The following is a 12,526-nucleotide window of genomic DNA, read 5'->3' on the forward strand; positions in this document are numbered from 1 at the left end:
AAACAGAAGGTAAGGGGTTTGTTTTTTTGTTTTTGTTTTTAAATCAGCATCTCAATTTTTAGTTTAATCTAACTCAATATTTTTTTATGTCATTTACAGCGCACTTTTTTTATTCTTTGCAATTGCTTTTCCAGCACTTGTCCAATTAAACACAATAGATAAACCAGGTTATTAAATATAAAACTAATATTGGTTTGCAATATTTTACTTTCATAAGTTTAAAATCCAGATAAAAAATACAGCTTAATGATGAAATTCTCTAAAAGAAGAAAGAATATATGTGTTTTGTTATAACCATTTTATAAATTTTTTGATCTTTTAATATCTAAATTAATATAATGACAGACATTAAAGACTTTATTCAAATTTGGATGGAAATAATTTATCATTGATGAATGTACTGAATCTGAAACCGAGGAGGAACTATGTTACACCTGTGCATGTTCCCTCTTAAGTGGACCTGAAAAAGGTATAACAGGAACAACTACTCTGTCTGCAGCTGTCTGTGTCTCCATTCACAGCAGAGCACCATCCCCATCTTCAGATGCTTCATTAGAGCTGCTTTTGTAGTCCTTTCTGCCATCTGTTGTCTTTACTTAAAAGCATGTTCAACTGGGCTGAAATCAGGGGAATGTTACGGCTATTTAAGAACATTACATTTCTTTGTTTTTAGAAGCTCTTGGGTTAGTTTGCAGTATGTTCTGAGTCAATATCCCTCTGTGGATCACTTCAGTTTTGCAGCATTTGACTGAATCCCCTGAAAAAACAAAACAAAAGCTATATCACTATACACTTCAGAATTTGCTCGACTACTTCTCATCATCAAAATACTGCACTGACCCAGTTCCACTGGTACCCATGCATGCCTATGCCATCAAATTGGCTCTACCATACTTGACAGATGATGCTGCATGCTTAGATCATAAGCGCTCCCTTTCCTTCTCCTGCCATCACTCCGCTAGTAGTGGTAAATGGTCTGTATTTATATAGCGCTTTACTAGTCCCTAAGGACCCCAAAGCGCTTTACATATCCAGTCATCCACCCATTCACACACACATTCACACACTGGTGATGGCAAGCTACATTGTAGCCACAGCCACCCTGGGGCGCACTGACAGAGGTGAGGCTGCCGGACACTGGCGCCACCGGGCCCTCTGACCACCACCAGTAGGCAACGGGTGAAGTGTCTTGCCCAAGGACACAACGACCGAGACTGTCCAAGCCGGGGCTCGAACCGGCAACCTTCCGATTACAAGGCGAACGCCCAACTCTTGAGCCACGATCGCCTCACTGAAGTTGCTGACTACTTCAACATGTCTTTGGATCACATAAGGAGCTCTGTGAGCATCTACCAAGTGCAAATACCAATTCAAGTACAGACCTTGTATCTTCTTAATTTACAGGGAATTAATGCGGATTTGGGTTTTACCTGGCCATGACACTCCTTATCAGTCAGCTGTCCAATTATTTTTAAATCCATAAAAAGGAGTGACTACGCAAAGGAATATTAATTTAAAAAATGTCTATATGGTAATTCGTTTATGGTTAATGCAGTGTTATTATTAAAACCCCTGATTTAAAACGAAAAGTCTAATCTCAGTCAAACCTCAGTTGCAACATTATAAACGGTCACTGTCTAAAGGCAGATTTCCCCCAGACGTCTGTGGGAAATCTGCCTTGTAACTTATGACGTAACAGGAAACGCTTCTTAACCTTGCGATGTAACCTACCAAGCCATTTAGTTGTTGTGAGATGTATTGACCTGTACCATAATATACACATGTAGTTACATTTTTCATAAGATTAAAAGGGGTTTCCAGCTATGTTGTAAGTTACAACAGATTTCCTGCAGAAGTCTAAATCAGGCTTTACTGATCTATCTGAATGACCAGAAGCAAATAGCAGTGAAAGTTATGTAATATTAACCAACAAAGTCCATATTCTGACTTTATGACTTTTTAACTTCAGGTCTGAAGCTTATTGAAATGATTGTAATTGTAATTGAAATGATTATTTATGTGTTTATAATGTGTTTATTCTGATATAAATAAAGAACACAAATTTGCTACAAACAACTGAAATTAACATTAGCCAGAAAATATGGCAAAAAAGCATCACACTCACCTGTGACCTGCACCCCGATGCGGAAGTAGACGTCAGAGTTACTTAGATATCTCTCCACCAGGATATAATACCATTGCTCCCAGGCAGGTACAAGGGTGACTAATTCACAAGGGTTCCCCTCCCTGCAGTCGAGGGCACTTGAGTTATGCACTGGCGGTGCCCGCGCTCTTATCTTCAGCACCACGGGACAACTGTCACTACTCTTGTTCTTGGTGCTGCAGTTTACCAGCTGAACCTTCACCTTTGATATATAATTGGGGATGAACACTCTGCACAGGCACACATAAACACATGTTTTAGGCATTATACCACACAATAAAATGTAGACCTCTACTGAGTAAACATAATGTAAGTCAGCTTCATTGAAATAATTGTCTTTTAGATTTGTTGAATGTTGTGTATCACATCTATTCTGCAAAGGCTTCTATGTTAAATCTATATACTATATATTTTATCATGAGAAAATTAAGATAAGGCTTCAATAAAAATATATATAGTATTATAGTCCCTTCACATCATTTATGCAGCACTCATAATAGCAGCTCTCCTTCCTTTAGGCACCATCGCGAAGACCATGAAAAAAATGAAGATTAACCTTGGAAGCAAAATCTTATTATTCCAACAAAAGACTCAAAGTAGGTGAAGTTGATAAAGGTGTGCAAACTAATCACACACGGGAATTGCACCTTTTAAAATGAAATTGCAAGATACATTAAAAAAACATAACTTAAGAGGCAGATGAAGGATTAGGCTGGGGAAGTGTTATGCTGCAAAAAATAAAAATAAAACGCAATTTTCTCCTGGTGTCTTTTCTCAAAGTCAAGCCCCTGTCAGGTTTCTAGGAGCCCACGTAGGTGACTTACTTATAAAGTGCAGATCTATTATGGACTGGGATCATCTGGTCAATGAAGTATCCAGGGTAAAGTACTGAAATCCCAATCAGCCTCTGAACAATGAGCTGAGGCTGGAACAGATACTGGCATTCCTCAGACAGACCCTACAAAGATAAAGCAGCAGTTGTTCAGATTGTATTTTTGTGGTTAACTCACCAATTTTTTTAAAAGCTGGTAAAGAGGAGATTAGATATCATTCAGACCGACTGAAAATTCCTAATGGACTGTGTGCATTAAGCCTGTCAGCCTCCTGGATTAATATCATTCCGTCCTCCCCCTCCCTGCCACACAGCGTAACATGCACCCACTATTTCACTTGTGTTGTTCTGAACCATTAATGCTTGATGTGCATTACTTTGTGAGATGAGCCGAGTAGACAGACTGATTTAGAGCCAAGAGACCGTGCATTAGTTTCTACACATGATGTGCTGTAAAATTTGTTTGTAAAATGAAGAGAAGCCTTTTGCACCTGATTCAACAGGACAGGTGTGAATGCCAAATTAGGCCCTTCGTTTCTGTCAACTGATCATTGACCCCTCCTGCTCTCGAGTCACAATTACTGTGGCATGTCATTAGTCTGGAAGCTGCTGGGGTGACCCTTTGATTTATTACAGCCTGTCGCTTGGACATGCACATGCACCTTGTGCTTGAATAAAAGCTCAACCAACGTGGGCTTTTGAGAGCAAATGGTTTTACACTGTGAGCCCAAACGGTTTTGATGTTCAATAGCTTTACATTTGACCTTCTTCATACCAAAAGCGATGTGGGCATTCATTCATTTTCCACAGAATTTCACTCTTGGCAAGATGTTAAAGCCTCTAAAACTCCATTAGAGCCATAAAGCACTAAACCTCCCTAATGAAACCCTGTCTAAATGCATTATTTTAGCTCCTTCAGTCACAGCTGCCCACCGAGACGATGTAATTTTAAGGTTCGCTTTGGAATATACAGTATGTCAAAGTTTATCAGGTATACATGGAGAGCTGCAAAAAAACAAAAACCTTTTAGAGCTTGTGTTCTCAACTCTGTTCAATTGTATGCTATTGTATTTGAGTCAGCAGTAAGTATTGTTGTATTGCTGCTGCACTGAATTGACAGGACATAGTACCTGTCAACACATTCTCATCCCAAGGTGTCAAATACAACGGTTTGCCACTGGCATCACAGAGATAAGCAGAAAGCTGTCCCCTTTCCTTGGAAAAGGTGTAGCATTGGCCTAGAGGTTTGTTAGCAAGTAGACCGTGGCTTGTACCTTATTAGGGAACTTTTGCTGACTTGTTTTCTTTTCATTTTTTTTTTCATTTGCACTCACGTTTTTATCTTGTATAGGTACCACAACTACCTGTTTAAGTTTAAAAGAACGTTTTACAAATGTACCTCTTCACAATATTAGCCCTGCGTTTATAAAAATGCTCAAGGGCATCCAGTGCGCTCTACAGAGACATATAAAAAGGGTATTACAGAACTCCAATTTTGCTCTGTAAAGAGTAGCATATTCTATTTGCAATAAAGGACATTTCAGCAAATGCAGTTATTCCCTTTGACTCTGTTTTCAGTTGCTAAATCCTTACTTACTCTTAAGATTGGTATTAAACTGAGATAGTTATAAATGCGTCGCACATCTCCCTTTTCTGCTTGCATTGCTTCCAATTGTGTCTATTTTCTAAAGGAAAAACATCTTAGTTGCTAGAAAATTGCTTCAGAAAGCAAAATTTTAAAAGGTTTGTTATTTCCATCTACAGAGTGTGTCATTGGAAGCTGGTCACATTTGAGCCATGGTGGCTTATATCCCCAAATCCCCCAAAACAAACCAATTCTTCTGTATATGTGATGCTGCTGGCAAGTTCTGATTATATTTTTGATTGTTGTGTATTTCAGGTGCACTTTTGCCAGTCAGTGGAAACCACAAAGCACAAGTGAACACCATGCCAGTGACACATAAATTCCCTGAAATGGAAATCAGCAGGTGTTTATGCAGCCAAATAGGAGAACACGATGAGATGAAGAAAAACTCTCTGACACTGTTCAGCCTCTTTAGGTTCTGCAGTACATACTGGAATACTAATGCCAAGGATCACTTAAATCATTTTTATTTAATTTATTTTTTTTCCCGTCACAAAGGGGAGTTAAGCAAGCATGAAGAAAATGATTTAGATATCATTAGAGTTATGATACATAACACTCTGACACAAATAAGCTTACATTTTACCAGTCATAAGTGGTGAATGATGTGTAACACAAACATGATGCAGTCTTTTCATTTACAGCTCTAAACAACTGATGCTGGGTGCAGAGGGGTTTCTATTTTTCACAGCGTGGATGTAACGCTGGCAATATTGGTCTAGTGGTTCAGTAGTAAGAGAGATTCATTCGGAGTATTTGTTTTCAGTAAAGCTGTAGGAATTCTGGTGTTTATTTGTGATAAATGTGCAGGCTCACCTTGACTGAGATCTTGCCTTCATCCTTAGGTAAATGTGCCGCCAGGAACCAGTCTCCAGGGAGAGGGCTGGTCACGTTGAATGCTCCTGTTGTACGGTTTGGAAGAGTCCAGGTCAGAGTCACAGCAAAGGACCCTGGGATGACTGTATCCCGAGGGAAGCGGGTGAACAGGGGGTTGATTACTGGAGGAGCCCCGGACCTGAAGTACCTATTAATCACAAAGCCACAGTTCAGCCTCCTTAGGCCTAATACTGTCATAAACAACAAGAACATCTGCTAAATATTAAAGTTATCCATGGGAACAGCTAACAGCAGAAGTACAGCTGGCATCCTATACACAAATAAGAATCACAGCAACAAGTTCTCAGACCACACGTCTTCAAAAATATTATATATTTATACACCAGACAAAGATGTTTCAAGCAAGGAGTTAATTTATTCAGCACATATCCATCTTTGACCTTTCTTTTGATCTCAGCTATGCACCTGTAGAGCATTGACTGTATCGCGCACAGTTATGACACCACCACACTGACAATCCAGACAGACAGGCATATAAACACCTGCCAAAGCACTCAAAATGGTCTTTGTTCTGGTTTCTGCTAGAGCAAGTGATTCCAAGGCCATGTTTCTGTATGACAAACACACACACACACTCACAGCTGGTACCGTTTCAGATACAGAACATTAATAATAAGCTCTTCATATCTGAATGGAACAAACGCGTCCATTATTTCAGACGCTATATCACTGAGACACAGGAGACTGACAAAAATACATAAAGCTTCATACAGCTAACGGCTTCACAGTTTCTCCTTGCGTGTAGGCTATAACCCCTTATTTTTCTAAATGTATTTAAGATGCTTATAATCAGATGGAGAAGAAGAACACTTCAGTTGGAGAACAACAACAGAACAGTGTTAAGCCAAACTCGGTGTCTTACACAGTCACATTGCGGTTCGGGCAGCTGTCTCCAAACGTGCCCCCTTGCTCCTTGAAGGTGATGAGATTCCATACGGCCATCATGGTGTCATCAGGCACATTGAAGTGGAACAGTTCCACACTGGCGAAGGAGTTGAAAGCACTCAGCTTACGAGGCGTACGGGTGAAGTATTCAGTCACAAAAAGGCAATCTGCAGGGAAGAGAATAAGAGGAATGTGTCCCAAAAATATTTGTGATGGTGGATAGCCTTTAAGCTTTATCGAGCCATTACTCTGCTTTGTCACAACTAAAAGTCACTTTCAACATACTGATGTACGCATCATGTTTGGCATGTTACCAGATTAGTTTAGAATGTTACCAATTTGATCTGGTAACATTTCTTTTCAATGCATACAAACTATAGCTGAGGTTAATGGAAGTTGCAAGAAAATAAAAACGTGACCTAATAATGGTATTATATGAAAAGTCAGGTGATCAAAGTGATGTAGTGTCCAATGCAGGGCACTATATCACAGGGTGGAAAACAGTTTTACTGCCACTATTACTTTAAAGTAACAACGTCCTATAAATCTTGAAGCAAAGTTGCAATGAAAAGATAGACAAGACAGGCGGGTGCTTTGCTTTACTCTGAAGTGCAGTGGTTGGTTTGAGGAAGAGAAACTTTGACTCAACTGACTGAACATCCCATATGCTTTGACTCATGGTTGTAGCTGGGAAACTTAAAACTAAAAATGACATCCATACTGCATGCTACATACTACAGAAGGACTGCAGAGTGTACTATTATAATCTATTAAATGTGTTGCACAGTGTAGTATGACCGCTAAGCTGGAAACAACCCTGGATTTATTTGTATGTTCATGTATTCAGTGTATCTATAGCTCCACGGACATTTATGGTAGCCCATGAAATAACTGTCAGCATATCTCAATTAGGAAAGCTGTGTGCTTGGAACAACCATCTCACTAACAGACCAATATCAACATCGTTGAAAGCATTGAATCATGATTAAAGCTGTTGCTTACAAAGAATAAATATTTAATTATGAACATTTCCCAATATGCCTGTACTATCACTGCTGTGACTAGAGAGCAGTTTTAAGGTGACTCGCTGTAATGACTTACAGAGTTTCACCTCAGAGGCAGCAAATTATTTCTTTAAGAGGTAAATAATCAAAATATGTGATCAAAGACTTTTAACTCCTTCAAAAGAAGCTGCGGGAGACGGATATATGCAGGCTCACTCGCGTCCTGCATAATGTCAAATCCTTGGATTACACCCACCAAAGCCTCTCCATATAAATGCAGCAGACAAGCAGCAGGTGTAATCTGCCACATTACCTACATGAGCTGGGCTGGCATCAAGCACAGCCAGCGGGTGGGCAAAAAATGGGGGAAATTGTGTGCAAGTCACTTAATTGCTACACTAGAACATAAAGCGTCTTTTAGGCGAGGCGTTATCATAAATATAAACTCAAGTAGGTAGAAAAGAAGGCAGCAGATTATTACGGGAATAATGCGGTGGCACTTTGATGTTTCACTGGAGGAAAAGGCTTCCACTTGTGGCGCATTCGCTTTCTGCGTGTCAGCCATTAAAATTGCAATACCTGTGGTAACATTGTTTGGGTTTTCTTTTTGTCTCACCTACAATTTGTACAAAAATATAAATAATTTCACACCACTGTTTTCAGAATACAGTGAATCTAAAAATGATGACAGTAAAATAACAAAACAAAACAAAACAAAAAATGATAAATAAAACGAGTGAAAAGGCAATGAGGTGCAGACGTGTAAAGAAATAGGTTGTCTTGAATGCGCAATACTTTCTTATGTTTGCGTAAAAGGAGCAAAACAGCTCTTTTCTGTTCTTTTCTCCCCCCACGACATTATCCACTCACCTATGGAGGCAACCTTGAATACCAAAGATGTACTACGGAAGCCGAAACTGAGAAGAATGAAGTGGTTTGCTGTCAAGAGTGAAATCCTAATCCCATACAAAGCTCCAGGTCTTTATTTGAGCCTCATTCCAGCCTTTTGCTGGACTGTTATCTCTGGTATATGTGAGCCTTCTTTACATTAAGATTCTTCTTTGCCCTTTCATTAACAGACTGTGACTGGGGTCACAGCCTGAAGTGCTATAACTCAAAAGGGTGAGTTTGGCGCTAACAGTGCTGGAGTCTGCAGTAAGCCTACAGTCACTGCTTGGCTGATTAGAAAGAAACAGACATGATTTTTTCTTTCCATTTACAGATTGCAGCTAAGCCCACAAAAAGTGTAGTTACAGAAAGAGGTTTAAAAAAAGAAGCACATCTAGAAGTAGGACTGTGAATGGTGATTACGCTATTCAAGAGGAATCCTTAAATCAGAATTAATTGCTAATCGTCACTTTTTCCAGGTGTCATAATCTAAGGTACATGAAAGCCACCATTCATCATCAAAACTACACCTTCACACAGTCTCTAGATCACTAACAGAGGGTCAGGGCTGTCACAGTGGGTCAAGAGATGGTAGAGGGAACTAAGAAAATCAAACTCTTCCTTTTTAAAAACCTTTGCTTATTGTCATTTTGCCTCTTTACTGGCACAAACTAAAATCTTAGAGGGGTTTATAGCCAAAGGATTTTAAAAAATCGTTTTTCCTAAGCATAGCTTTTAATCATCATTTTTATCACAAGTTAATATTTAAGGCTTGATTTTGCTTACACGTGTTAATTGCATCAGTGTCTTGCAAGTACTGAATATCCTGAAACAGGGTGCGTTTCTTTGGCAACTGTCACAGCCTCGCGTTTACATTTTTATAGTTGTGATTTCCAATGCTCTCTAATGTGCAAGCTATACAGAGGTGGTTACCGTCACACTTAATTGACAAGACAGGCTACGTGTCAAACACGTCGAGATCTCAAGATCTGAGGTTGTTGTGACAAAATGAATACAGAAAATTAGAATAATGAACTGACATATCTATTTTCAAGCTACGCGTGAAAAGCTCCGGGCTCGGTGACACTCCAGCAGCCACGCACAGAGACTTCACTTAAGTCTGAAGGTGTAAACATGCCAAAATATCTAAATATGCTTGTTTGTTTGCCAGCCAAATAAAGACGTTTCATTTGAAGATAAAGGCAGCCGAGTGCTTACAGGCTTTCTCATAGTGTGGTTCTGGATTCAATAATCTCTTCAATGAGCACCTCCCTACCACTGTTTTACTCTGTTAGAGGCTTAATATAGACATAATCCTGCTTTTTGTCATCTCAACATGGGATTTATCCATTAATACTTAGCTGGGCTGTCTTTAAACTTTATTTTTTGGAACAGCAAAAAGTAATTGCTGCTTTTCGAAATTCCTCCTCCTCTAGCAGATTTTAAAATCTCTCTCAAAAAAAAACAGCTGCTAAAGATCAACCATCTGGAACAAGAGCCACTAAATGACACCAAATTTAATACTGGCCAGCGATAAAGTCAAATTTTGAGTCAACACTATTCTCTCCTCCATCCTCCTCACATCCACCTACAGAAACAAACGCCTCGAAGATAACACGCAGCCGTAAAGATTACTGGACCTTCCACTTCCACAATGGGAGATGCAGACACCAGAGATATTAAACATTAACAATTCATACACATCTAAACATGCACAATCTGCCTGGCAATCAAGTGGGTTAACATAAATTATTTTATGGTAAAGAATAAGCTCTAATTCTCTGTTGTCTCTGTTTTACTGAGATATATCCAAGAAAGCAGGGGGGAAGGGTAAAGTGGGTAAACTGGGCTTTCTGTCTAAAGCCAAATATGTCGAATGAGTTACTAGAATTGATAAAGCAAAACAGCAACAAGTCAGACAGACCTGTATGGTCCTTAGTGGCCACAGCCAGTACAGTCTGTGCTGTAGGTATGGATTCATTGTTATCACACAGGGAGATTTTTGTTGCACACCTCAGTCTTGAAGCAGCAAAGAAATTTTCATGGATAGACATTTAAAAAAAGAAAACAAATCAAGGAGGATACGCTTAGGTTCTTCTTTTTTAAGGAAACAGATAGAGAGAAATAATGAGAGCATGCTGCACTTTTCATACATTTAAAAACCTAAAAACAACTTGATTTTACAAAAGTCAACTTCAAAATTGTCCCATTATCCAGTTAAACCAGTTTAGTCCTCATCTCCTATCAAAGCAGGTTAAATTTAAGACGGGAAACAAGAAGGTTTGACTTAACCTTTCCCTTTATCCCATTACTATGGTCACATTTTGTAGTCAGCCGTGCCAGCGTGCACTAACTTGGCTTTGAGCCTTCACGTCTCCGCAAAACGAGAACAAATGAAAGGTAACAAGAGTCAACACGTCCGGACTGATCGGTTTTCTTGTGACCACATTTAGACCTCCGTATCGTAGCCTACAACCTATAGGAGCTTCACTCAGTGCATTGTGAGCCATAATTAGCAGCATCCTTCCCCATACGTAACGTAACCGAAGCAGGTCCGTGTTCAGGAAAACCGTTTTGTCAGTGGCCGAGACTGAAAGCAGCAGCTGTGGATGTTTCGGAGACTGAATTGAAGCCAGAGACAGGATGAGATGCTGCCGCCGCTGCTGGGAGGATTTCAGCACCCCGACAAAAGGAACAGCTCCGCGAATCAAACACTCACTGAATGGAAACTCACCTCCAACAGCGCAGAGATAGGTGTAAACAAGCAAGAGGAGCCTCGGAGGGCTACATCCTGAGCCCAGGCGCTCCAGTTGCCACATCGTTAAAAGCAGAATATTTTGTGAGGGGCTCCAGCCCGAGTGCAGTTCTCAGACGCTCTGCTGGTCTACATTTTTTCAGATATTTGCCAACGACCAGCTGTTTGTGCATGACGTCATTCAGACGACGACGGGACAGCGCCTCCTCTTTGGCTTTGATTTGACAACCTCAATATGTCGACTTATTTCATTGGACCTCCGGCCCTGTCAGTCCGGCGATAGTGCAGACGTAGATTGCACCACAAGGATTCACACTTCGCCGTCCTGGCCACCCGACACGGGCACGAGTGAGGTGTGAGGCTGCAGCTGCCCCTCGAGCCTGCAGCCTCTTCTGCCAGGACCCAGGACACAAAGTTGGTACTTTGGAGGAATGGAAGACTTCATCTTATGTGGTCGTGCACAAGCCTCAAAACTAATAAAATACGATTTCCAGCGATTAATAAATTCAAAGCAACTAATTTGGGTTTCTGTTAGACTAAAAAAAAAGTAAAAGTGCAGCAACTCCACGTGTCAGTCTAGTTTTAAAAAACTAGCAATATACATACTCCTTAAAATATAACATATTACGTGAGCATAAATAAAATGAAAGGCTAAAAGGATTTATTTTAATGATTCATAGTGGGCTCAATTTGGGCCTCAAATATAAAAGCAGTCAAACCACAGTTAACAAAGCACAAGTGGACAATGAGTCATTACATTTATCCAGTGAAAAATATTTAAAAGTGAATGAATACACAAAATATACTTGAGGAGTTTGAATTTTTCATTTTAAGGATCACGTGGTCATCGGGTGACGTGTTTGTCAGACAATCATCATGCTACCACCAGGACACTGCCATTAAGAATGACTCAGATTTTTATTTCTAGGCCATGGGGTGACATGAATCATAAGTGTCCCAGCTGATTTATTGGGATTGAGTATAATTGATCTGTCATCAATGAAACATTAAACTAAAGCACTAGAGCTGAGCTAAAAGAAAATGTGTGGAGGGTAAGAATGTCAAAAGAATGTTACTGATGTGCCCAACAAGATGTAACTCTACTCATCTAACACTAACTCACAAAGACTTTAATAAATCCAACACACAGGATGGGTGCCAGTTAAATTGCCTAGGGTTTAATTTAAGCAGCAAACTATAGAGTACAGAGTAGCTGAATTTTGTCTAAATTCATTTATGACTAGTACACAAAACAAATATTTGCTTTTTTACATCAGGTAGCTGGCATAGTTTGACATTTCACTGATCTAAAACAGAGAAATCCACTTTCTTCTTATCCTTGACCAAATAAAAGTCAAAGGTTTGACTATGTTACAGAACAAGGTGGGCGAGAAACAAACAAATTCAACACTGGAACCTGAAGTAATAGTGATTGTGGAGGAGCAGAGAGCTAAAT

At 39.7% G+C, this 12,526-nt stretch overlaps 1 protein-coding gene across 2 annotated transcripts in view; it reads right to left on the reverse strand.

Annotated features, from left to right (window-relative positions):
• tmem8b (transmembrane protein 8B) overlaps positions 1–11,220 on the reverse strand; it is a 35,024-nt gene extending 23,804 nt beyond the window's left edge. The window contains exons 1-5 of one of the 2 annotated variants that reach the window (XM_082554394.1): positions 11,050–11,220; positions 6,401–6,590; positions 5,458–5,665; positions 2,989–3,122; positions 2,126–2,394 (exon numbers count right to left, since the gene is read on the reverse strand). In XM_082554394.1, the coding sequence (XP_082410520.1) occupies positions 2,126–2,394; positions 2,989–3,122; positions 5,458–5,665; positions 6,401–6,590; positions 11,050–11,134 (886 nt within the window). In that variant the 5' untranslated portion in view covers positions 11,135–11,220. Of the gene's footprint in view, positions 1–2,125; positions 2,395–2,988; positions 3,123–5,457; positions 5,666–6,400; positions 6,591–10,607; positions 10,688–11,049 lie in introns of those variants that run through there. The other variant, XM_082554395.1, reaches the window with a different exon arrangement.
• Positions 11,221–12,526: the final 1,306 nt, after the last annotated feature.

Source organism: Aulonocara stuartgranti, assembly GCF_965226115.1.
Source record: "Aulonocara stuartgranti genome assembly, chromosome: 12".
NCBI lineage: Eukaryota > Metazoa > Chordata > Actinopteri > Cichliformes > Cichlidae > Aulonocara > Aulonocara stuartgranti.